At 43.2% G+C, this 26,406-nt stretch overlaps 1 protein-coding gene across 4 annotated transcripts; it reads right to left on the bottom strand.

The window, feature by feature from the left end:
* Positions 1-804: 804 nt before the first annotated feature.
* On the bottom strand, positions 805-22,425 carry DENND10 (DENN domain containing 10). Of its 4 annotated transcripts, XM_043597682.1 has the most exons (10): positions 22,276-22,379; positions 19,551-19,747; positions 16,871-16,950; positions 12,881-13,029; positions 11,549-11,660; positions 9,732-9,832; positions 7,651-7,758; positions 4,695-4,789; positions 3,220-3,339; positions 805-2,198 (listed from the first exon to the last, which is right to left on the bottom strand). In XM_043597682.1, the coding sequence occupies exons 1-10, from the start codon at positions 22,328-22,330 to the stop codon at positions 2,022-2,024; spliced, it is 1,194 nt and encodes a 397-aa protein (XP_043453617.1). In that variant the 5' UTR covers positions 22,331-22,379; the 3' UTR covers positions 805-2,021. The 4 variants fall into 4 exon arrangements, with proteins under 4 accessions (XP_043453617.1, XP_043453618.1, XP_043453620.1 ...); XM_043597683.1 differs by lacking the exon at positions 3,220-3,339 and having other exon boundaries at positions 22,276-22,425; XM_043597685.1 differs by lacking the exon at positions 3,220-3,339 and having other exon boundaries at positions 19,551-19,767; positions 22,276-22,388.
* Positions 22,426-26,406: the final 3,981 nt, after the last annotated feature.

Below are 26,406 nucleotides of genomic sequence, written 5' to 3'. Positions count from 1 at the left end.
TGTGCTCCCATAGCACTCACACTGTATCTAGCCTGGCCACACCACAGTGGGATAGTCTGTTTGCTGACCCTGAGCCCCCCCCAGACCACATACCTTGAGAGCAAGAAGTGTGTGTGTTGTGCATCAAGGAAAGCCTCAGGACACAATGCAGTGCATGGCAGAGTAGGCACCCTAACATCTGCATGCTGGAGGAACATTTCCAACACACCCGTCCCCAAATCATCAAAGAATGTATCTGAGGCTTTCAATGTTCCCTGGGCCAGAATGATGGTTATCTGCAAATTTGGTTATAAAAGGGTTTCACAAAAGCCTAAACGAACAAAACTGTTTAAAAAAGCCTACCAGATGGTTTGGTACAGCCACAGGCATACACGAAACAAAATGAAAGAACAAAACACACAAAGGACCCAGGTGGAGGCTTAGCCACTAACAGATGACAGAGTAGAAATGCGAGGGCACCTTTTCAAAGAAGACACAAGTGCCAGCTCTAGGAAATGGGGGATGGAGAAGGGCGAGGGCAGGGAGGGCAGGGGGTGAGCCAGGCACGGAGGCAAGGAGCTGAACGCCTTAACTTTCAAACAGGCCTTGTAATAACTTCCCAGCACGTCTGCATTGACAAAAGGGTTTTATCTTTTGTTTCGAGTGGGGAGCATTACAGAAAGAGGGCACAATTCTTCATCTGCCTAAATGTCGTTGGATATCAAAATATTTTCATTTTATTTCTGCATCATAAATCTGTAATTTTAACAACTTTGATCATTAACTGCTATAGTAATACAAAAAATGGAGATAAAGACGTTCATGTTCGTTTTCATAAAGTGCAGATTTAATTTTCAATTGTTTGCCTTAGTAAACATCATCTCATTCCAGATCCTCCCTGTCCCCACCCAAGGAGGGAGGGGAAAAGGCTATTTTTTATTTTTACTTAACAAATGTCTAACACAAAGAATAAATGACAGATCTAATAAAGACAAGATTTTTTTGCAACTGTTTTTCTGGGTAAGATTTCTAAGGACAACAGTAGTGAGTGTAAAATAAATTTTCATAATTAATATGAATACATATAACAAATACATAATTTAGACCTCTATGTTTATTTTGCAACTTTTAGGCCTCCAATTATGAAAAAGGTACATAAGCTGAACAAGAATACTTTCCAGTGTGGCCAAATTACTTTCACTGAAGTATGAAGACACTCTCCGGTCTTAGCCTTTGTAATTATGTAAAGTTGCTATTTTCTTCATACCCACATTTATACCCAAAATGGGCTTATTTTTGCTCTATCATATAAGGACTGGCATCTTTTTCAAAAGAATATTGCTAGCAACAGGGTTAATTAAAGAGTACTAATGGCTTAAGTTTGCCAAGTGCTTACTTCTGTGACAATATAAATATGGATTATTAAAGTTGTCTACTCAAGTATAAAATCTATGCAAAATCCTCATAATATAGGCAAAAATGTTGAAAGGCCGAGAAAAAGAATTCTTTTCTTTTACAAGAAAGTGCAACTGCAGGATCTTTTTTGAATGATCTTCTGGACAGTTCTGCAGAAAACTTAGTAGTTTGGCTCAGAAAGTAGAGTTCCTCATGAGGAATAAAAGTTCTTCCTAGAAGAATACAAAGCAAAATTTCAGGCAGCTTTCTGAAAGTAAGCCATTCGTTTGTGGCTACGCAATGGGACGAGTGGAACTGATAATAATGAAGGCTTTCGGGTTTGCTGTGATTTGCACTAAAACTTGGCAGAGCTTTTTTTCTCTTACGCCGGGACACCACGTCGTTGCTCACGTCATAGGTGGTAGTTACAGCACTTGGTCTGACCCTGACCGCAGGCATGAATCTGACCAGGAGGACATCGGAAATGTTTTCATACGTGTTTAAGGGCTTTTTCAGGTCAAATCTCAACACTTTCACATAAATCATTAAAAATAGAACATTTTCTGTGCTATTTTCAGTATTTTACACAGTGGATAACCATGGTGAGAGAACTTTCTATCATTCATCAGGGATATGCTGTCACACAGTCAGATTTTCAGCATTTGCTCAGCTGCTGCTAGATGGTAAAGGAAGTTTTCTGTTGCTGGTGGAAATCGTCTTTGCTTTAGTGCCTCAAAATTGAGAACTAGCTTTTCTCCATCACCAGAAACTTCTGAAAATGGTTCCAGGTGGGTGAAGATTTCTCTAGTTTTTAGAGAAATATCCTTTAATGGAACAAGAAAATATGCCATTAAGTTAGCATCAAAAAATATGAATTTTTGCTGCATTTGGAGAGATTCTTCCTATTTTTTAAGTTTATCAAATTATTTATGCATTACAAAAAATGAAACAAACTTAAAACAGAAAAACCACCATGTTTTTGCCATTTGAGCCATTTTTAAGTGACAACAAGTACATTCAGTGTTTTATGACCCATTTCCAGAACTTTTTCATCATCCCAAACTGAAATCTTGTACCCATTAAACAGTAACTCCCCATCCCTGTCTCCAATGCCTGGTAACCACCATTCCACCTTTTGCTTCTGCGAATCTGCCTGGTTCTGGGTACCTCATATAAGTGAAATCACACAACATTTGTCCTTTTGTGTCTGGCTTATTTCACTTGGCATAATGTTTTCAAGGTTAATACATGTCGTAGCACATGTTAGAACTTCATCGCCTTTTAAGGCTCAATGATATTCCACCATACGCGTATACCACGTTTTGTTTATCCATTCATCCACTGACGGACATTTGGGTTATTTTTACCTTTTGGCTATTATTTACAGAGCTGCTGTGAACCTGAGTGCACAATTACTTATCTGTGTCTGCTTTCAATTCTTCCTGAAATATACCCAGTAGAATTGCTGGGTCTATGGTATTCCTATGTTGAATTTTTAAGGAACCCTGGTATTGTTTTTAGAGCAAATCTCCCCACCCCCCAAAATCCTCTTCTACCTGGAATAAGTAACCCAGCACCTGCCACATGGGCTGTATTCCTCTTTCCCGACAGTCCTTTGCATGGTTGATGACTCACGAGAGCTCACATTAAAGTCATGTCTTTTTCTTGGTTTGCTGACATCATTAATTCAAATATTTTCAAACCCATACAATATAATATGCCAGGCAATTTCATCATACATTATACTGAGTCACCTGCGTATCACTTTTAGTCCACGAAAAACGCAGTAACACAAAACTCATGTTTACACAGTTAACCAACGTTGTAAAGAGCCAGCATTTTTACTTGAGCGTTGATGGAGGGATGGATGGGCAGTGATGATCCACACGGTAGGAAAGGAAGAGTCTCAGCTCTCAGGACAAGCCCCGCCCACTCTTCCTGGCCTGAGCCGATGGGCCACCAGCGCTGAACAGAAAGAACGGTGCTGCTGGTGGGTTCCTGTCACACCTGTGGATCCTCTCAACCTTTAGCTCACGTGTCACCTCCTCAGAGAGCTGTCTAATCTCTTCTCTAGTATTCTTCACCTTGACCTTTTGTTTCTATCACAGCATTCATTTCTCATGGCTCACAATGATCTGGCATTTACTTTTTTTTAAGTTTATTTATTTATTTTGAGAGAGAGAGAGAGAAAGAGAGAAAGAGAGAGAGAGCGAGCATGATCTGGGGAGGGGCAGAGAGAAGAGAGAGAATCCCAAGCAGGCTCTGTGCCACCAGCACAGAGTCCGACGTGGGGCTTGAACTCACAAACATGAGACCATGACCTGAACTGGAATCAAGAGTCAGACATTTAACCAACCGAGCCACCCAGGTGCCCTTACATTATTTCCTATTCATCTACTCCAATAAATACAACCCTACTGCCCCATGCCTGACATATAGTCAGTGCTCAATAAATATTTTCTGGATAAATGAATGAATAAATGGAAAAAAGAACCGGGTCCAGCCAGATGAGTAGGGCCTGCCTATCAGAGCCCCCCCACCGCCACCCCTGATGAGGCGGCACAGGTACAGACAGCGGGAGACAATCCTTCCAGGCCTCTGGCCCCCACGGGATGACACAAGGGTCTAGATGAGCCAGGGCCTGGAAGCCAGGATGGAAGCATATCCCGGGAGAAGAGTAAGGAGCTGGGAACAGGCGCAATGCAAACCGGCAGCAGACAGGAAAGGAGCTGGCAGGCTGCAGTGCACAGGAGGGCCTGTCATCACCACAGGGACAGGCTTAAATAAACTCTCCAGCCATCCCCATCCAGAAAGGGGAGAGGGGAGGATCCACATGGAAGCTCTGGTCAGCTTGACAGGGAGACCCCACAGCGGGGCTAGCCCTGCAGGGTGTGAGCCCAGAGTCTGCTACCTTTGGCAGGGATCTGACTACATGCTTGCTTACTGCTGTTCTGGACACAGTACATCGAAGCTAGACTGAGACGCCCTCTCTAGTCCTCAGCAGCAACTATCTCTTGAAAGTTGTTCCTCCGTGAAAATTCTGCTGGAGCACAGAATGCGTTCGCTCAGGAAAGCGTTCCAGACCAGCTGGGGGTCACACCTGTCACCAGCCCCCCGCATGTCTCTGTCCCCAGAGCCTGATAACTATTTGGCTACGGTGGGCCTCTGCCTGCTCCTCTAACCAGGGCCACCCTGCAGACCCTCGTGCCAGCATCTGCCTACGGCTTCTCACGGCTCCCCGCACCCCAGGCAGTTCTGCCACACGCTGCCCGGCACCACCACGGCACAACTCTCAGTAAGTCAGGGGACTGAGGAGTTACCTGTATGACTTGGCTGTCTGACTTCTCCGGATCTTCTGCAGATTGAACAATCAGCTGACCAATTTCTTTGTGCAGTTTGCCCATTGTCATGGCCTCTGGTGAGATCAAGCAGAAGTTATGTAGATGTTTAGAAGTTTACATAATAAAAACCAGGACGCCTATTTGAAAATGTAAACCATCATACAGAGGAAATTTTCAAAACAACCAACAACCGCCCACATTTCCATCTTCATCCTGAATGCAAATATGATATCACTCCAAGGTACGTGCTAGGAGGCACGGCATAATCACGATTTATACTTCGTTCAAAATAAGAACATGCCAATACCAGGTTTCTCCTTCACAACTACCTGATAAGAATTTTTGTTTTTCTTCCTAGGCAAGACCTAATGAAAACTACTGACTACAAGTAAGTTGTGATTTTAAGCCAAGAGCCTGACCTCCCTACGCAGATCTTTACGGTTAAGAATTCAAGTGTAACTCGGGGGCCTGGGTGGCTCAGTTGGTTAAGAGTCCCACTTCGGCTCAGGTCATGATCTCACATTCGTGAGTTCGAGCCCCGCGTCGGGCTCTGTGTTGACCGCTCGGAGCCTGGAGCCTGTTTCGGATTCTGTGTCTCCCTCTCTCTCTGCCCCTTCCCCACTCATGCTCTGTCTCTCTCTCAAAACGAAATAAACATTTAAAAAAAAAATTCAAGTGGAACCTTCTGGTGGGGATCCTATAGCAGCAGAGCGTCCTATCAGTTCTGCAGAAGCCAGCTGAACATTCCAGGGTGTGAAGACCCTCAGAATGTGCAAAGGAAACACCCTAAGTCACACGATTTACATACACTGCTCCTTTTCTGCAGCAAAAAGATGAACAGAAATTTCTGTTTGTCCCTCCAAGGGACAAACTCCATTTGAATGGTGTTGATTTGAGACGAGCTCATCTTATAGACTCGGAGCAACAGAAGGCGGCAGGAGATGGCCACCCTTTCTGGTCCTAATGCTTCAGCAATATAAGTGGCCCTGGCCACAGCTAGTATCCTATCACTCTGGCTTTACAAAGGGCAATACTCACCTCCATTCCCTTTTGCTTACTGACACACTGACACATCGTTCAAAAAGATTTTCCATACAGGATTCATGTTCAGTCCTTGTGCAATAATAAATTTCTACGCCCTTTTTCATTCTCTGTCCTTTAAGAGGTGGAGCCTACTTCCTCTCTCTTACGTGGGGACTGGACTTAATGGCTTCCTTCTAACAAATAGAATATGGAAGAACTGGTATATGACTTCTGAGACTAGGTCATAAAAGGCACTGTGGTCTTTCTGTCTCTTGGACCACTCACTCTTGGGGAAGCCAGCTGTCATGTCATGAGAATACTCAAGCTGCCCTACAGAGAGGCCAGGTGGTGAGGCCTCCTGTTAAAAGTTAGCTTAGAAGTTGAGACTTTGGATGACTGAAGCCTTGGGAATATCTTTGTTTTTTAATGTTTATTTATTTTTGAGAGAGAGACAGAGCATGAGCAGGAGAGGGGCAGAGAGAGAGAGGTAGATACAGAATCTGAAGCAGGCTCCAGGCTCTGAACTGTCAGCACAGAGCCCAACATGAGGCTCGAACCTACGAACCATGAGATTATGACCTGAGCCGAAGTCGGACCCTTAACCAACTGAGCCACCCAGGTGCCCCTGCCTTGGCAGTATCTTGATTGAAACCTCATGAGAGACCCTGAGTCGGAACCTCTCAGCTAAGTCAGTCCTAAAACTGTGAGATAATAAATATTTGCTGTTTTAAATTTTTTTTTTCACGTTTATTTATTTTTGAGACAGAGAGAGACACAGCATGAACAGGGGAGGGGCAGAGAGAGAGGGAGACACAGAATCTGAAACAGGCTCCAGGCTCTGAGCAGTCAGCACAGAGCCCGACGTGGGGCTCGAACTCACGGACCACGAGATCATGACCTGAGCCGAAGTCGGACACTTAACCGACCGAGCCACCCAGGGGCCCCAATATTTGCTGTTTTAAACTACTAGGTTTAAAAGTGATGTGTTATGCAGCAATAGGCAACTCATACAGCTTGTTTAAACAGAAAAGTTGAGAAACGAGATAGAGACACTATCCTATTGGGGCACCCAGGTGGCTCAGTCGGTTGTATCCACTCTTGATCTCAGTTCAGGTCATATCTCAAGAGGGAGCCCCACGTCCGGCTCTGTGCTGACTGCACAGAGACTGCTTGGGATTCTTTCTCCCTCTCTCTGCCCCTCCCCCACTCACGCTTACTCTCTCATAATAAATAAATAAACATTACAAAAAAAAGATACTATCTTATTAACATATACTGTACAGCATAAGCACCCAGAATGTACTACTAACATGGCTGGGCCTGTAAGAATAAATGCTATGTTCCAGACACAGAAAATCTCTCCAGTTTCAGCACAGCGGGCAAAGCAGGCCTTTGAATACCAGTTTTAGAGCATCAGCCTAAAGATACAACTGCTTCAGGGGCGCCTGGGTGGCTCCGTCAGTTGAGCGTCCGACTTCAGCTCAGGTCATGATCTCACGACTCGTGAGTTCGAGCCCCGCGTCAGGTTCTGTGCTGATAGCTCGGAGCCTGGAGCCTGCTTCATATTCTGGGTCTCCCTCTCTCTCTCTCTCTCTCTCTGCCCTCTCCTGCTCATGCTGTCTCTCTCTATCTCTCAAAAAAAAAAATTAAATAAATAAATAAATAAACATTAAAAAAAAATACAACTGCTTCGGGTGGGCAGGAGGATGGGTGAAACCGATCAAGGAGATTATGCGCACACTTATCTTCATGAGCCCTGAGTAGCATGTGGAAGTGTTGAATCACTGTACTGAACCCCTGAAACATAACCCTGTATGTTAGCTACACTGGAATTAAAATTTTAATAAATTAATTTTAAAAAGTATAACTGCTTGGCTTACATTTTGTATCAACGACGCAAGAGAGAACTAACCTTTCGCAAGTGGGGCAATGGTAATCTCACGATCTGCCAGATTCACAAACACGTCATAGAGGTCTGACCTGTTGCTCACCTCCAAGTCCACAAACCCAGCGATGTAACCTGCATGACAAAGATGACCCACATTACCGGGATGGGAACAAATCCTGTTGCGAACGGGTCAAAAGAGAGTGGACTCCAAACGTTCACCGGCTGCTTTTCTTCTCTGCTTTATTCAGGGGCCATCAGCCGTACCCTCTGGCATTTCTTCAGACCACATTATTGCCAGTTGCCTGCAGAAACCCTTCCAACTCAAAACGTCCCCAAAACTACATTGTGGTGTCAAAGGAGAAGGCATTTACTTTTCAGTTCCTGCTATTCAGGTCAAGAATGACAGCCGAGGTAGAGGTAGCAAGGATTCTCTTGACCAATGTTCCCCCTGTAGGTCTCTGTCTCTAAGCAACCACAGCCACACGCCCGGCTTTCTCAGGGACAGCGTGCTGGGGACGGCATCATCTTTCACCAGTTTCAGATCTGATACAAATAAATGCTAAAGGAATCAGGACAACTCAAGAATTAACAGAAGTTTGGAACTGATGTTAAGAAAATAGCTACCAGACTTTCCACATTTCACAGAGCAATACAATTAAAAACAAATAAAAAAAATTGAGGACCAATTCACTATTGGGACCTCATCAAAACAAAAAGCTTCTGCACAGCGAAGGAAACAATCGGCAAATCTAAAAGGCAACCGACAGAACGGGAGAAGATATTTCAAAAGACATATCAGATAAAGGGTTAGTATCCATAATCTATAAAGAACTTACCGAACTCAGGGCGCCTCAGTGGCTCAGTCAGTTAAACATCAGGCTCAGGTCATGATCTCATGGTTTGTGAGTTCAAGCCCTGTGTCAGGCTCTGTGCTGACAGCTCAGAGCCTGGAGCCTGCTTCGGGTTCTGTGTTTCCCTCTCTCTCTGCCCCTCCCCCGCTCGCACTCTGTCTCTCTCTCACTCTCTCTCTTAAAAATAAACATTGAAGAACTTATCAAACTCAACACCCAAAAAAACAAATAATCCAGTGAAGAATTGGGCAAAAGACATGAAAAGACACTTCTCTAAAGAAGACATCCAGATTGCCAACTGACACATGAAAAAATGTTCAACGTTACTCATCATCAGGGAAAAACAAATCAAAACCACAATGAGATACCACCTTACACCTGTCAGAATGGCTAACATTAACAACTCAGGCAACAACAGATGTTGGCGAGGATGCCCAGAAAGAGGATCTCTTTTGCATTGTTGGTGGGAACGCAAGCTGGTGCAACCAATCTGGAAAACAGTATGGAGGTTCCTCAAAAAATTAAAAATAAAACTACCTTATGACTCAGCGACAGCATTACTACGTATTTATCTAAGGGATACAGGTGTGCTGTTTCGAAGAGACACATGCACCCCCATGTTTATAGCAGCACTATCGACAATAGCCAAAGTATGGAAAGAGCCCAAATGTCCATCGATGGATGAATGGATAAAGAAGTGGTATATATATACACAATGGAGTATTACTTGGCAATCAAAAAGAATGAAACCTTGCCATTTGCAGCTACGTGGATGGAACTAGAGGGTATTATGCTAAGCAAAATTAGTCAGAGAAAGACAAATATCATATGACTTCACTCCTATGAGGACTTTAAGAGACAAAACAGATGAACATAAGGGAAGGCAAGCAAAAATAACATAAAAACAGGGAGGAGGACAAAACAGAAGAGACTCTTAAATATGGAGAACAGAGGGTTACTGGAGGGGTTGTGGGAGGGGGGATGGGCTAAATGGGTAAGGGGCATTAAGGAGTCTACTCCTGAAATCATTGTTGCACTCTATGCTAACTAAATCGGATGTAAATTTAAAAAAATAAAAATAAAAAATAAAATAAAATGTGAAAAAAAATAAAATTTTTAAGGAAAAAAAAATTGGTCGCATTTACCAAAGAAATAATGCATCATCAGTAGTCCCTTTGGGAAGGCCAGAAAAAAGTCCTCCCCCAAACCAGGTGAACGCCAAGCCTCTCCTCCTGCGAGACCCCCACCGTCTACCTGGGCACATCCGCAGGGCTTCCAGCTCCTCGGCACTGAGGTGCACATAGGAATGAAGTATGGTCCAGTCCTGTCGATGCCACACCAGGGCAGGCAGAGTCCTGGGGAACGAAGACAAGAACTCAAATGGTTGCTGGCCCGCACCCGCACCCTCCTCCCTCTTCCTCCCGAGGACAGAGCTAGCTGTCAGAGGCAGAGGGGAGAATGAAGACTACACGTGCCCCGACCTCCAGGCTTCAAATTAAAGTAATGCAATGTCTTCAACTCTGCCTTTTTGGGTCAGATTAGCTACAAAAAGCTCAAGGTGAAGTTTCAAAACATCTCCGTGGTGGCAAGGAGTAACACTTCTGAAGTTTTCCTCCAAATGCCTCACTCCGCAAACCGCCACGGAGGGAGTCTGAGGGTAAAATCCAGAGCGGGGCCCTGCAAGCAACATATTTTTTTTGAAGTCTCTCGTTTCTATGTTTAAAGTTCCAATCGAACTTGCAAACCACTTTGTGTTTGTTTTTATACAAAGTAAGTTTCCTTGAAAAAACCAGTGAAACAGCTGCCGCAGAGAGAGGTGACGGATTGAACTGAGGTATGGTGACTCCGCTGTTGCCCTGCTAGGTTTCCCAAGCTGTGGACATCCCCGTTCCAGAAGCATAGGGGGAAAGGGCGACTGGGTGGCAATCGCAATGACAGCAGTCCTCACTTCCAGAGCGCACGCGATGAGCAAGGCACACGCCAAGTACTTCACACACGGCATCTCCAGTCCTGACAACAGGCTTACGAAGTGGGCACTGTTATCTTCATTTTACAGATACAGAGACGGAGGCTTAGAAAGTTTAAGTATCCTGGATGCGGTCACAGAGCGAGTAAAGCGCCCTCCAGGATTTTAACCCAAGTTCTTCTGACTACCAAACCTTCTTTTTCCCGTTTTCTAACCAGTCAGCCTCCTGGAGCCTCAATTTTCTCATCCGTAAAAGAAGGCAAAGTTCCTTGCAAAGTTCGTGTCACGAGTAAATTTAATAATTGAGGTGATTTATACAACAGCTGGCATACAGTAAGCACAAAAGCTAGGTCCTCTTGTTTTTAAAAAAGAATCTATGAACAAGTTAGATTTGGTAAAGAAAAAACTTTCAAAACATCTTTATTATAAAAATAAGAGAGGGGCCCCTGGGTGGCTCAGTCCGTTAAGCATCAGACTCCGGCTCAGGTCATGATCTCGTGGTCTGTGTGTTCAAGCCCCATGTCGGGTTCCGCGCTGACAGCCCGGAGCCTGCTTCAGATTCTGTATCTCCCTCTCTCTCTGCCCCTCCCCCACTTGTGTTCTGTCTCTCAAAAATAAATAAATTTTTTTTTTTTTTTAAAAAAAGAGAAAATCTGTGGTAAAAGTGAAAAAAAAAAAAGAAATAACTTACTTAAAACAGGGGTCAGGAAACTATGGCCATGGATCAGCTGTCTGTCTTTGCACATAAAGTTTTACTGGAACACAGCCATGCTCATTCATTTACATATGCACGACTGGCAGTTGGGTGGTTGGGACAGAGAACTTATGGCCTCCAAGCCTAAAAAATTTATGGTCTGGCAAGGAAAAGTTCAAACTCCCTGCTCTAAAATATTCTTATTTCTAAATTTAAAGAAGAATCTGCCCAAATTCGGTGACCTTGAACTACTAAAGCTCACCTGAAACATTAGACCAAGATAGCATTTCACCCACAGCCTACCACATTCTATTTATACCAAATGTGTAACAGAACAGAGCACACAGGAACACAGACTGCCCCAAGTCAGCTGCCAACAGAGCCTCTACTTTTTAATGACCAGAGACATACCTGGTGAACTCCTGGACAGCTTCTATTTTGGGGTGATAGACGACAATTCTTTTCTTTAGCATCAGTGCTGTGTGTAAGATAACGGTTTCCATTCCAAACTGAGATACAATGTCTTAAAACACAAGAAATTATAATATTACTGCATTAAATAATATGTAAGAAAATAACATTTTTATTGGAAGGAATTCTTTCCAATAAATGCAGAGTTTATTTTCTGTATACAGAATTACTTTCAATACAGAGAATAAAAAAGCACCTTATGCACTGGATGAGCATATAAATCCAGACATCTGCTCCCTAGGATGGGTGCTATGACAGCCTAAACCTGACCCTCCTCCAAGGGACTCTGCACTGGATGCACAGATGAAGCCAGAGCCCAAAGAAAGTGGAATAAATGATATGAAGGGAACCAGTATCTTTCTGTGTCATGAAACACCCTTAGGTTTAAAAAAAAAAAAAAAGTTTACTCTGGAGCACCTGGGTGGCTCAGTGGCCTAAGCAACTGACTCTTGATTTCGGCTCAGTTCATGATCTCACAGTTTGTGGGTTTGAACCCCACATAGGGCTCTACACTGACAGTACACAGCCTGCTTGGGATTCTCTCTATCTGCCCCAACCCCGCTGGCTCTCTCTCTCTCAAATAAATAAACATTCAAAACTAATAACAGATAAATAAAAGTTCATGGACACCACCCCTCCACCAATACATACGTCATAATGCAAGTCCTTTTGAGACAGCTGAACAAACCTGTCAACAAGGATGCTTAGAAACCATATAGAACAGCAGGTTCAAGAGCTAAGACAGGCACTGTAGGAGGGCAAGAGTGAAGGCCAGCGTTTCCCCTTTCCTCCCTTTTAAGGACCCTGAAATCTGTGGCTTAGCCCTGCACTGCTGTTTTGGATTTTCCAGTTGGGAGAGGAAGGCAGAGAGTTAGAAGAGGAACTCTGGGTCAGGGGCCTGAGCTCTCCACATGTAGGAAGTAACTGCTAAAATGTAAGGAAAGAAAAACTATGGAAGTCGGCAGACACTCAAGCTGTGAAATTCAGCTTACCCACAAAAGAACATTTCTGTATTATTAACAGTCAGAAGAGTGTGGAAAGGGCCACCACAAAAATCTGCTTTCCTGCAACAGAATTCTAATCAAATAAGGCAATGTAGAAGTTGAACTACCCTCCTGTATAGCAAATAAATATTACATAGATGAAAATATACAGAAAGATGGAATATTAGAATACAATGAGGATTGCCCTTGGCTTGGGGATCTTGTTGTTGGGATGGAACCATCCGGGACGGGTTTTTGTTTTGTGGGGTGTGTGTGCGTGCGTGTTCACCTTTGATGGAGCCTGCAAGATAAGCCTTTCGGGCATCAAAATCCTTGCTAAGGAAAGAGCCATTTTCTTCACTCTGGCATATCCCCTTTGTGAGTACTGCAATATAACTCTCCATCATTTTAACTGGGCTCCCATGTTTCAGGTACATTCTGTAAGAAAAGACAAAAAACAACCATGCTTTTATATAGCATGAACCACACAGAGCAATGCGCCCAAGGCTGGGTACGGGTACTTCCTAAAAAATCTAAGTCAACCTGCTGATAACGCTTCTGAATGCCTGAAACTTTTTATGACATGACTACTTCTATAATTTAATTTGATAATGTATTGAAAAAAACAACCATTCAAGAGACCTCCAACAACTCCCTCAAGCTGGCTTTCTCCTTCCATCTCTACAGCCCACTGGAGCAGGAGAGTAAGCTAAGGACTTTCTAAGGACTCATTTCTCTTTTCTTTTTTTCCCTAAGTTTTATTTTTTAAGTTTATTTATTTTGAGAGAGAGAGAGAGCATGTGCACACCCGCACAAGTCAGAGAGGGGCAGAAAGAAGGAGAGACAGAATCCCAAGCAGGCTCCACACCATCAGCACACAGCCTGATGTGGGGCTTGAACTCACGAACCCATGAGATCATGACCTGAGCTGAGATGCTTAACCAACTGCACCCAGGCACCCCTGAGGGCCCACTATTCTTAAAAAAAAATATTGCATTTTTATCTGTCTTATATTCACAAATGGTGCTTCTAGCCATAAGGACTCTAGTATTGCTGGGATTTCCTTTGACAAGAAAGGAGTTTTACACATTGTTCACAGAGAAAACAGTAATTATAGAACCTATATTTATTATCAGAGTTCCCAGAGGTAACTATATTTAGATAATTAAGAAATCAAACTCCTTTAAGTTTCTGGTAGTAAGTATACACTAGATATATTCATCATCAAGTTCTAGAAAACGCTGACAGGAAACTGCCTACATTTATAGCTCACATGTGAAATCAGTCTCTTCCCCTGAAATCTCTTCCTGTGAGTAAATAAATCTAAATTTTGCATGAGAAGCAGGACTGGGCCTACTTGAGCCTTTTAGTAGCTAAGTGGATTAAAAAACTGGAAAGAAAATAAAATTATTGTTTAAAACAGATCATTTGAGGGATACCTGGGTAGCTCAGTCAGTTAAGCGTCTGACCCTCAGTTTCGGTTCAGATCATGATCTCACAGTTCGTGAATCTGAGCCCCTCGTTGGGCTCTGTGCTGACAGTGTGGAGCCTGCTTGGGATTCTCTCTCTCCATCTCTCTCTCTTCCCCTAACCCACATATGCTCTATCTCTCTCTTAAAAATAAACATTAAAAAAAAAAAGATTTAAAAATTTTTTAAAAAATAAAATAGATCACTTGAAACTGTATTTATTGTAGGTTAAGTGAAAAAAGCAAGTGTTGTAACTACTAGCCAGTCAGTGTTTTTAAATTACTTCAATGCACAATTGAGGGAAAGAGGTAGAGAACAATGAATATGGTAAGCTATCCTACATGTAAAATAGTCAAACCCATGATCTCATACACATGCTTCTATATGGAGAAAATATCTCTGGTATGATATAAAGAAAACAGCCCCAGGAGTGCCCCGGGGTGGGGGTCAGGAGGCAGATTTGAAGGCTAGGAATAGGGAGAGGAAGGGACCTAGTTTTCACTGTATACCCTTCTGTATTGTCTGTATTTTTTTCCTGTGTGCTTACGTTACCACCACCAAACAAACAATATACCATTAAAACTGTAAAACAGACGGGCACCTGAGTGGCTCAGTCAGTTAAGTGTCCGACTCTTGATTTCTGCCTAAGTCATGATCTCACTGTTCGTGAACTGGAGCCCTGCATCAGGCCACATTGTCAGTGTGGAGCCTGCTTGGGATTCTCTCTCTCTCCCTCTCTCTGCCCCTCCCTTGCTCACGTGTGTATGCGTGCACACACACACACTCACTCTCTCTCTTTCTCAAAATAAATAAATAAACTTAAAAAAAAAAAACCTGTGAAATAGAAACAATATACTGTAATGGAAAAGAGAAACACAGGAAGGGTAGTAGGATAAGATCACTTTTTCCATAACAACCCTGGGTGATGAACTACTGACAGAAGGAAGGATCCCCCCAAATCATTCCATAGGAAAACCACAAAGTGCAACCCAGGGAACCTTACTCAGATGGAACAACCGGAGGCTGTCACACCTGGCCCGGACAACTGGTTCCAAGTGAAACCCTGGTTCTCTATCACGGCCACTAGCTGGAGGCTCCGGAAGATGAAGGGGGTCATGGCAAATGACCTGGATCCCACACAGGGAACGAACCCCCTCGTGTGGGCTTCCGCTGCCACTGTGAGCAGCGTGCTATGGAAGGCACGCCTGCTTGTCCCCTCCCCAGAAACGGAAGGGAGCACCTCCATGGTAAGCAGCAGCATCGAAAAGTGTTGGTCTATGTACTTGTGCACACAGACATGTGTTAATGGGGAGAGGGAGTGTGTGCGTGTGCAAGAGCATATGGGTATGTACACATGCAAGGGTAAGTGCAGTAAGGTGCAGGGGGCAGAAGAGATGGCTGCCAATAGCTCTCAGTCCTCATTTCTCCTAAACTGTGACAGGAGAAGAGTCCAGAACCCAACAATGCCATGGCACTACAGAAGCTGAGGAACCTTCCAGCTTCCTCCCGGGCAGGAAGTGGAATCTAAAGCAATCTTAAATTTTGAGCCCAAGAATATTTCCCAGTGAATTCACTGGGAAACCTAACCCTGACTCAGTCAAATGAAATGGGAGTCCAACGTTTGTTCAAAAGCAGCTTTACGGTGTTTTTAGCTCATGGCTTCTAGATAGCGTCTCTTCTCACAATAATAATCCCCCTTTGTGTCAGTGCCATGGTAGCAGACAACTGTTTATATTCCACAATGAACCATATACCTGGGACTTATCTGAAGAGAGCAAAAAGGTTTTCTTATCATAGCCGGCTGCAAAACAGTAAAACTTCATTCTGTCAAAATACAATCTACCTGAAACCCTTAAGTAATTAGAAAGTAGTCTGCTACATGTAGATATAGATATATAGATATAGATATAGTTATGGATATAGACATATAGATATAGATAGCCAGAGATAGATAGCATGTGTGTGTACACATAAAAATGGCAAAAAAGCAATCATTCATCAGGCTTATAGTGAGGAACACAAAAACAACTCCCTTTGCCCCCCACCGCATCTAAAACAACTTACTGAGCATAAGCCTGAGGGCTGATGTTGTAATACATAACCTCTAGAATTACAATTCCATCTAGTAACAACAATATTGAAAAAAAAATCTAAAACCCTGTCAAAGCCCTGATTGAGGAAAAAACTAATTTCCCCAACATACAAGAAAGGTTTGATTAACTCCACTATATACACTCACCAAGGCAAGAAAGCAAACTGGTATATTTTACATAAAATTTTTCAACAGCTGGGATAAAACTAAAGAAGTTTACCTGAATCACTATTAACCAATTAATCAGATTCTCAGCTTCCCAGCATTCCAGCTAAGCAGTATTTTCCTGCATTTTTGCATAATTCAAAATGCTCATTAACTTTCCCCAAAATGACTCCCCCACACAGACCTTGACACGTATAAACTAGCTTACCACTTCGCCAGCACTTAATTTATCCGTCCTGCTAAGGAAAGTTCTAGATTGGAAGTGAGCAGAAGTTGTCAGGCCAAAAGTAGCAAGTGACTCAAATACCCAAGAACTACAATGGTTGTGTAAATTGCTTTTCCTCCTCCCTTCTACCATTTTCCCAAATAAGAGCAGTGTCATAAAAGCAGAAGAGAAAGTTCCTCTTACAGAAGTTTCCAGAGGGCCAGTAAAGATTAAGTTGGGGAAGCAGAGGGCTGAAATTTGCTTCCTCCGTGTAGAAATCTGCTATGTAACTACCAAGCAAGATCTTCATTTTTGTAGGATAGCATTTAATACAGTTTTCATACAGACCTACACAATATCCTAGTGAAGGCGGCATATTTCTCTGGATTAAAATCTTTGGCGGTCAGAACAATAGAAAAATGAGTCACCTGTCCAAAAGAAACAAAAAGTATACTTTTTAAAGACACTTTCACAGATTTAAATTTTATTACTACATTCTAGCAAACCTCTTGTACAAGACATAACAGCATTAAAAAGAAAAGATCAAAACGTAACCAAGGTCTCACTTCCTTGTTTATACGTTTATGTTTATATACACACATATAAAAGATATGTACTTATATATACCTATATATTTCATTTCTTAGATAAGAATGTAGTACTTTTAGAGTTAACATCTTTTCAAAAACACAAATATATTTCAAATATCAAAAATGTGAGTTTTCATTTAAAGTACTCTAACCTCATCAAAGCAGAATTAGAAATGTCATATCAGATCTACCAATTTATCAACTCTTAATTAATGAAAGAGGATACAAAACAACAAAAATACACACAGTAAGATCACACAGTTCCTGAAATAGTCAATGCTCTACAGAATGCCATATAATCTCTGTAGAAAGCACACTGTAACAATAAGCTTCATTTGTCTATACTCCTCTATTATTATAAATATAAATTTCTTCTAATCATATACCTATTATTCCCATTAATGAGATAAAATTCAGGACTTTATAAAAGGCAAAGCATTTAAGAAATACATTTTTAGAAATCATATTCTTAAATATAAGAACTACCTCTAAATCTTGTCATTTTTCAAATCTGAAAAGCAGATTTGAAATCGATGTTGCTGCTTTGGCATTCTATGGAACAAAACACAGATAAACCTATTCAACACATCAAGACCTTTCAGCAAGAACTTAATGAACATAAACCAAAGATTTTATAACACATTGAAAACTATCTTTTTGCAAATTTACATTTTCTAATTATGAATCTGTTTTGTTTGAAACCTCTAACAGTTTTAAACTGTTGCCTTCTTGTTACTTTAAAAGTAACTCCTTAAATTTAAATTGATATCTTGGACATGTTTCATGATTATTGGCTATAAAAGTAGCCCTAGATGGTAAAAGAAGTCCCCACACAGGCACACACCAGGAGCTTCGTCACTTTCCAATATTTCTTTATTTGAAAAAAAAAACAAAAAACAAAAAAACAAAAAAACCCTGCTGGTTACTTGGAATTAGAAAAGCCCACAGTGACCACATACTGGTTTTCAACATGTCACATTGATACTGTTCATATATCAAATGACACACACACAAAAGCCTACTTAATACATGTTTCCTTAACTCTCCTTTCTATTCCTAACATATCCTTACCATCCATAAATAAATGAAAAAAAGTTTTCTTAATTATATCAAGGATAATTTTATCTTTAAAAATTTTGGGGGGGTAAGGGGCATTAAGGAATCTATTCCTGAAATCATTGCTTCACTATATGCTAACTATTTTGGATGCAAATTTAAGAAAATAAAAAATAGGGGCGCCTGGGTGGCTCAGTCGGTTAAGCGTCCGACTTCAGCTCAGGTCATGATCTCACAGTCCGTGAGTTCGAGCCCCGCGTCAGGCTCTGGGCTGATGGCTCAGAGCCTGGAGCCTGCTTCCGATTCTGTGTCTCCCTCTCTCTCTGCCCCTCCCCCGTTCATGCTCTGTCTCTCTCTGTCTCAAAAATGAATAAAACGTTTAAAAAAAATTTTTTTTTAAATAAAGTTAAAAAAAAATTTTTTTTAATATTTATTTATTTTTGAGCAGGGAGGGGAGGGAGACACAGAAGGAGAGATGGAGACACAGAATCGGAAGCCGGCTCCAGGCTCTGGGCTGTCAGCACAGAGCCCGACACAAGACCCGAAGCCACTGAGGTGTGAGATCATGACCTGAGCCAAAGTCAGAAGCTCAACCAACTGAGCCACCCAGGCATCCCAAGGATAATTTTATCTTTTAAAATAGTTTTTGGGGCGCCTGGGTGGCTCAGTCAGTTGAGCTTCTGGCTCTTGACTTCGGATCAGATCATAATCTTGTTGTCTGTGGGTTCCATCCCCATGTCAGGCTCTGCACTAACAGTGCAGAGCCTGCTTGGGATTCTCTCTCTCTCCTTCTCTCTACCCCTCCCATGCTCTGTCTCTCTCTCTCTCAAAACAAATAAACTTAAAACAAACAAACAAACAAACTTAGGGGTGCCTGGGTGGCTCAGTTGGTTAAGTGTCCAACTCTTGATCTTGGCTCAGGTCATGATCTCATGGTTTGAGTTTGAGCCCTGCACTGGGCTCAGTGCTGACAGTGTGGAGCCTGCTTGAGGTTCTCTCTCTGCCCCTCCCCTGCTCAATCTCTCTCAAAATAAATAAACTTAAGAAAAAAAAAAACTTAAAATGGTTTTTAATTATGGACAAATGCTTCTTTCCACTTTTAATCGGTCACGACTTTGCACGTCTACATTTCTACTCCATCAGAGTATAACCCAGAAAGAACTTCACTACACCAGCCATAGGGTCAGTCAATAGAATGTATACTAACCAATATTCATAGAATGAATAAGAGTGAAATTTGAAAGGGGACATTCCCAGTGAAAAGCATATCTGGTATTTTTCAAAAGTGTATTGTGAGCGATAATGTCTAAAGCTAAGAGTCACTGGAATAATGTTACGTCACTTTAAATATTTTTGGTTGTTAGACCTTCATGCAGTCGTACCTTTATCAAAACTGAAGAATCTGGAACTTCAACTGTTGTGATATAAAACCATGTTCTTCTGTACTGACCAAAGACGAAGGGATGGAGAAGTTTGTTTTCATCTGTAAGGCAGCATTTTCTCAGCAGTAAATTCCTTAAAGTAGCTGTCGTGGAAGGATAACACCACACCCACAGAACTTCTCCATTTGTGTCCTTTTCTACGGTGGAAAGATGGTCACTGTGAGAATGTCAAACAGCAGCAAGGAAGTGAATTGATTGGTTACTCAGAAGCACTTAGTGGAATCAGTTTTCACATCCCATTTTACAAAGCATCCCGGAGCATGTGTGACCCCAAATTCCCATCCACCTCTGCTGGTCAAATTATGCAGCTCTCCTGATCTTGAGTTTTAGGCCACCTGAGTAAAAACCTTTTACAACAAATCATGAATGAAAACTTAAGGGGCACCTGGGTGGCTCAGTCAGTTCAGCATCCGACATTGGCTCAGGTCGTGGTCTCATGGTTCGTGAGTTCGAGCGCTGCATCGGGCTCTGTGCTGACAGCTCGGAGCCTGGAGCCTGCTTCAGATTCTGTGTCTCCCTTTCTCTCTGCCCCTCCCCTGCTCATGCTCTGTCTCTCTCCCTCTCTCAAAAATAAATAAACATTAAAAATTTTAAGGAAAAGAAAATCTGAGCCTTAAATTTGGCAGAGTTCTTTCCTATCTCCTCCCACACAAATTCATAAACTCAGCATTTACATTTTGTTTTAATTTTAATTAAAATTAAATTTTAATTTTTAATTTTTTTTTAAGTTTATTTATTTTGAGAGAGCAAAGAGAAGACAGAGTGAGAGCAGGGGAGGGGCAGAGAGAGAAGGAGAGAGAGGGTCTCAAGCAGGCTCAACGTTGTCAGTGGAGAGCCCAATGTGGGGCTCAATCTCACGAACCTTGAGATTATGACCTGAGTTGGTCACTTAACCAACTGAGCCCCCCAGGTGCCCCCTCAGCATTACATTTTTATCAGTTAGAAGGATCTTTAATAAATACACAGGAAGTGTTTGTCAAAAACAAAACTGGAGATGAAGAAAATGGTGAAATTTCTTTTAAATCATGTTATATACTGATTGTATAAATTCTATATTTAACATTGTAATAGTAATAATAATGTAATAATAATAGTAATAATAATAATGGTTATCCTGTCACATAATGTAGTTTCCTCATCACAGTAAACACCTCAATAACCTAGCCTAAGCTCTAGAAAAACAGTTACTGTGCATAGCAGTATGGATGCAGATTTTTGTTATGGAAAATATCAAGTTCATAAAAAAATGAATTCCCGTCTCCATCATTCAGCTCCAGCAATTATCAACACCTGGTCCCTCCTTGTTTCTAATGGTCCCCCTCCCCCATTATTTTGAAGTAAATTCCTTTTAAATCCGTTTCCATACAAAAAATAAAAATCTGAATTGAAAATATGAATGTAAGTCATCTTCGTCTTTGCTGTTACCAGATAAAGTCAGAATTTAACCTAACCTTATTCACAAGTACCTTCAAGCAGGACTAAGATGCTTGAAGTACTTAGGTTTTGTTTTGAAGCAGTTCTAAAACCACATTAGAAATAAATACAGGGGAAATAAAAAAAGAAACACAGGAAGCCATTCCCAGATAAATGCACTCCTTTGAGACACTGAGAAATAATCAGCACAGTTAGCCAGTTTTGCTAAACGCAAGCAACGTTCTTCCACACTGGAGGAATAGAATGTTATCTCAATGGAGTATTACTTCAAAGGTCAACGGCACGCAGGGAACCGACAGACGTTCATTCAAGCAACCCGCGGCCGCCAATGGGATGAATGGTTCCTTGAAACACCCAACCCTGAGACACTGCACACGGCTCAGGCACACCCAAAGATCCCAACGTACTTCCTCAACCACCAATTCCTCAAATCTAACCGGGATCCCGCCATACATGATTGTGTAGACACGCCGGCTACGTGCCTGAGCTCTATCACATGATACAGGATTCCTCCACTGGTGTGAGTTGGGGCTCTGCGGCTAGACCCCAAGGGTCCCCACCCTGGCTCCGCCGCTTCCTAGCACGCGTCCGTGCGCAAAGCACACCCTGGGCCTCCATCTGCTTCTCCGAAATGTGGTCACCAAACATTACCCACACCCCCTGGAGCCGTGGTAGAAGTTTAACGGGAGATAATCCATGCATGATGCTCAGCACTCGGGGCTGGCACAGTTGGTCACGGTGACTCGAACTGCTCAATCACGTTATCGGGGCCAGCCGGGCGCCAGGCAGGCGGTCACGCGTGCCTCCCGCACGCTCCGGGGTCTGCCCCGCCGCCTCTCCCCCCTCCCCCGCCCCCCCCGCACCGCCCACTACCCGCTCTCGGCCCAGCCCCTGCCCCGCCTGCGCAGCGGCCCCTCGCAGCCGCCGGAGCTCCGTCACCCCCGACGTCCGGGCTTCTGTGCATCATGGGGCGTCCGGCAGGAGGCCCGGGGTCCCTCCGCCCTGCTGCCCCGCCCGGACGGGTCCCACGCGAGGCTACAGGCGGACCCGCCCAGGGCGGCTGGCCGGGTCCCCCGCGCCCCGCAGCCCCCCGCCCCGGCCCAACAGAGAAGGGGCCGCGACCTCCTCACCGCAGGCGGCGCCGGGGACCGCGGGAGCAGAGGCCACCCCGGGCCCAGGCGGAGGCCGAACGGGGGCGCGGGACTGCGGGGCAGGGCGCCTTCGTCCTCACCGATCAGCCCGACTCCGAGCATCAGCTGAGTGTCCGCCGCCTCCGCAGCAGCCATTTTCCGCCGCCGCCGCCGCCGCCGCAGCGCGCCGCTCCCAACAATCCGCTCGCAGGCCCCGCCCCTCCTCCAGGACACGCCCACCATCCGGCCCCACCCTCAATCAAGGCCCCGCCTCTCCCTCTGGCCCCGCTTGGGTCCCGCTCGCCCTGACTTCCTGCTCCTCCCACCTACCTTCAGCCCTCACATCTTTTTTTTTTTTTAATTTTTTTTTTGTTGTTGTTATTTATTTTTGAGAGAGACAGAGAGACAGAGCACAGGCAGGGGAGGGGCAGGGAGAGAGGGAGACACAGAATCCGAAGCAGGCTCCAGGCTCTGAGCTGTCAGCGCAGAGCCCAATGCGGGGCTTGAACTCACAAACCATGAGATCATGACCTGAACCCAAGTCAGACACTCAACCGCCTGAGCCACCCAGGAGCCCCAGCCCTCAGTTCTTCAAGCTCGGAAAACTCCTCAGCCTGGGCATCTTTCCTCAATTCCTCTAATCCAATCTTCATAAGCCCTCTCTTCAACCCACTCCAATCTTCCCTCCCCTCCTCAGTCTTTTCTCATTCTACCTCTGCCCTCCAGGCCTGCTAAAAAGAGGAGTCATGAGTATGGAGGAATGGTCTCCATCCATACACCCACCCATCCATCCATCCATCCATCCATCCATCCACTCATTCATCCATCCATCCATCTATTCATCTATCCATCCCAAAAACAAAACAAACAAAACCAAAACGAAACAAAACAAAAAACCCGGAAGATTTGAAAAAGCTTTGGGAATATAGTGTTGAACAAGATAGAGCATTCTAGTGGAGGGAGACAGACAATTGCTGAGTAAAATAATACAAAACAGCCTAGAGTGATAAGCCCGTTGCAATAACATAGTGGAGTGTGTTAGAAAGTGGAGGGGATGTACGGCTTTAAAATAGGTGTCAAGGAAGGCTCCTCAAGGAAGAGATATTTAGACAGAGATAGGCATGTTGAGAAGGAGCCAGGCAGTTTGTGTAGCTCCAGGATCCCTCCTCATGGATCTTCTGTGCCTCCAACCCCAAACCTCACAAAACTAATTAGGGAGGGTCTTTGGTATCTACAGGAATATCATACCATCTCCATCTCACTTGACGTACATTTTAAACTATTTAATACAAAATATTATATATATATACACCAACTGTTACATATATACATAAATGCTAATTTAAGGAAAAGAGGTGGTTATCCCCCAGTTTAAGAAATAAAGCATTACATGGGGTGCCTGGGTAGCTCAGTCAGTTAAGCCTCTGACTCTTGATTTTGGCTCAGGTCATGATCCTGTTGCATCCACACGACTCCTGAAACAGAATGCTATGGGCACCAGTGACCGATTGGGACCAACACTCTTGATAAGAGTGTGGCCCGGAACAGCCGGGGTACAGAGTTTTTAAAGCCGATCACATCGTTTTATCATTATCTGGGAACAGAACAAAGAAACAGTTCCCAGATGAGTTAGAAACAGTTGCCAGATGAGTCAGAAACAGTTATTGACTGTTTTAGACTTTCTGCTGCTAAGTTGCAATCAGTGGATCTCCTTGACCTTGTCTCTGATGCTCTTTTTTTGAGCTTTTGTTTCCTTCATTGGTAAAGCCTGATTCACAAGAGTATGAAGCATGATTTACAAGAGTAAAAGCAAGGCTGTTACCTTTTTATCTTTAGTGTCAGAACAAAGTTGTTATCTTTCAAGCTAAGCATTAGCCCTACACTACAATTTAACCCTTACAATCCTAGCGTTGTGGGATTGAACCCCACATGGGACTTCTTGCTGAGTGTGGAGCCTGCTTGAGATTCTCTCCCCAATTTAAATACTCTTTCTCTTAAAAAAAAAAAAAAGCATTACAAATATAGTTGAAGCACTTCCCTTCTCTTCTCCAACCTCCTTCCCCTCCCTGTCCCACAGAGGTGACCACTGCTCTAAGTTTGGTCATTGTCATTTTCCCATTAGGTTATTAAGTTTTGGTTTATTTGTATGTTTCACTCAACAAAATATTGTACTCTTTCTTTTAAAACTTTACACTGGTGCAACAATAGCTAACATTTACTGAATAGCAGACATTGTTCTAAGTATTTTACTTGTTTTTTTTTTCCTTAAATCCTCAGAATATCCTTTTGTATAAGTCCTATTATGATCCCCAATTTATAGGTGAGAAAACTGAACAGTGGCACAATTTGCCTAGGATCGCATACATGATTGCAAGTGGTGGTGCCAGGCCACAGACCCAAGCAATGAGACTCCAGCCACACAAGAAATCACTGTGCTACAAAGCCCTTCCATTCTGTTGCATACTATTTGTATTCACTTGTAAGTTGCTTTTTTTGCTCAACTTTGTTTTTTTTAAAGATTTATCCAAGTTAATACTTATAATTCTGGTTCAGTAATTTTAACTGAGTGATACTTTTGAGTATGAAAATATGATTAGTTCCACCAGCTATTAATGACAATAAATTTGTTTCCTGCTGTTTACTCTGTAATCACAGTGCTGCTATATTTTCAACAAGTCTCCCTGTTCTACTTTCTCCTTACCTTGGGAAATTCTACATCTTCAAGGTTCAAATACCATTTCTGCCCTCAACCCAGGCAAAACTAAGTTCTCCCTCTTCTAAGGTCTAATAGCATTTGGCCATAGAACTAGAATTGGGAATATATATGGCTCTTCTTTAAATTTTTAAAAAATGTTTATTTTTGAAGGAGAGACAGAGCATGAGCAGGGGAGGGGCAGAGAGGGAGACAGAGAATCTGTGGCAGGCTTCAGGCTCTGAGCTGTCAGCACAGAGCCCAACGCAGGTCTTGATCGAACTCATGAGCTGTGAGATCATGACCTGAGCCAAAGTTGGACACTTAACTGACTGAGCCACCCAGGCACCCCATATATGGCTCTTCTGTTTCTCTCATTAGACTGAACTTCCGGAGGGCAGCACCCTGAATTATGCCCCTTGGATTGATTCCCTATGCTTACTATTGTAGTAAATAGTTGCTGATGTTTCTAGATCTCACAGAAAATACAAAGGTGTTAGGGGCTGAGGAGTGGGATGCAGATTTGGAATCAGTTTGGAAGCCAAGTAGACACTTGCACTCATGTTTCATTGGCTTTTACAATCTCCTGCAAGGTTGTACAGATAAAGTGTTCACAAGGAAAATAGATCCTCTTGTAGATTCCCTTTAACGTGAACAATGCACCAATCTCCATCAATCTGCACCTTAAATACCTGCTTTTGGTGAAGGTCACTGTCATCCAATTAACTAGGATAATTAATTATATAAAATCCTAACATATTTCAGCTACCGTGATGGGCTGGAATAACTCCATAGTTATATGGTATAGGGCTAACCTCACCACCTCAGGATGTGATTGTCTGTGAAGATAGGGCCTTTAAAGAGGTAATTTAATTAAAATAAGGTTGTAAGGGTGTGTCCTAATCCAATCTAACCTGTGTCCTTATAAGAGGAGGAAATCTGGACAAAACAAAGAGATATCAGAGATGTGGCTGCCCAGGGGAAAGGCATCTGCAAGCCAAGGAGAGAGGCCTTAGAAGAAATTAAACCTGCCAACACCTTGATCTTGGACTTTTTATATCTTGAACTGTGGGAAAATGAATCTCTGCTGTTTAAGCCCCCTAGTCTGTGATATTTTGTTGTGGCAGCCATAGGAAACGGATATAGCTACTCTTCAGCCATGTGTGTTAAGTTTGAGAGAGAGAGTGAGAGAGAGCAAGAGAGCACACATGGGGGAGGAGCAGAGATGGAGAATCCCAAGCACCGGGAGTGTGGAGCCTGATGTGGGGCTCAGTGCGGGGCTCAAACCCACAAGCCTTGAAATCATGACCTAAGCTGAAGTTGGGATGCTTGACAGAGCCACCCAGGCGCCCCACTCTTGGGCCATTTGTATTGGGTGTGTTTGAAGCACCCTACTGGAGATTGTATTTCTGCGGGGTTTTTCCCCCTCTTCTCTGATAAAAGAGAAGCTTGGAAAGATTGCCTTTGAATCACTAAGGGTAAACCCCTCTTCTCTCTGCAGTAAAGGTGTGGGCCCCTCAAGTTCACTGGCCGTCTTCCT

The sequence above is a fragment of the Prionailurus bengalensis genome, chromosome D2, assembly GCF_016509475.1.
Source record: "Prionailurus bengalensis isolate Pbe53 chromosome D2, Fcat_Pben_1.1_paternal_pri, whole genome shotgun sequence".
In the NCBI taxonomy this organism is placed as follows: domain Eukaryota; kingdom Metazoa; phylum Chordata; class Mammalia; order Carnivora; family Felidae; genus Prionailurus; species Prionailurus bengalensis.
This window is presented reverse-complemented; position numbering and strand designations above follow the sequence as displayed.

Bases quoted from the DNA above. Each gene is read 5' to 3' on its own strand.
- DENND10 (XM_043597682.1), bottom strand. From the start codon at position 22,330: ATGGCTGCTGCGGAGGCGGCGGACACTCAGCTGATGCTCGGAGTCGGG. The intron at 9,833-11,548 runs GTATGTCTCTGG...TTCGTTCCCCAG, and splicing joins GCTGTCCAGGAGTTCACCAG to GACTCTGCCTGCCCTGGTGT. The intron at 4,790-7,650 runs GTTAGTTCTCTC...TGATCTCACCAG, and splicing joins CATTGCCCCACTTGCGAAAG to AGGCCATGACAATGGGCAAA.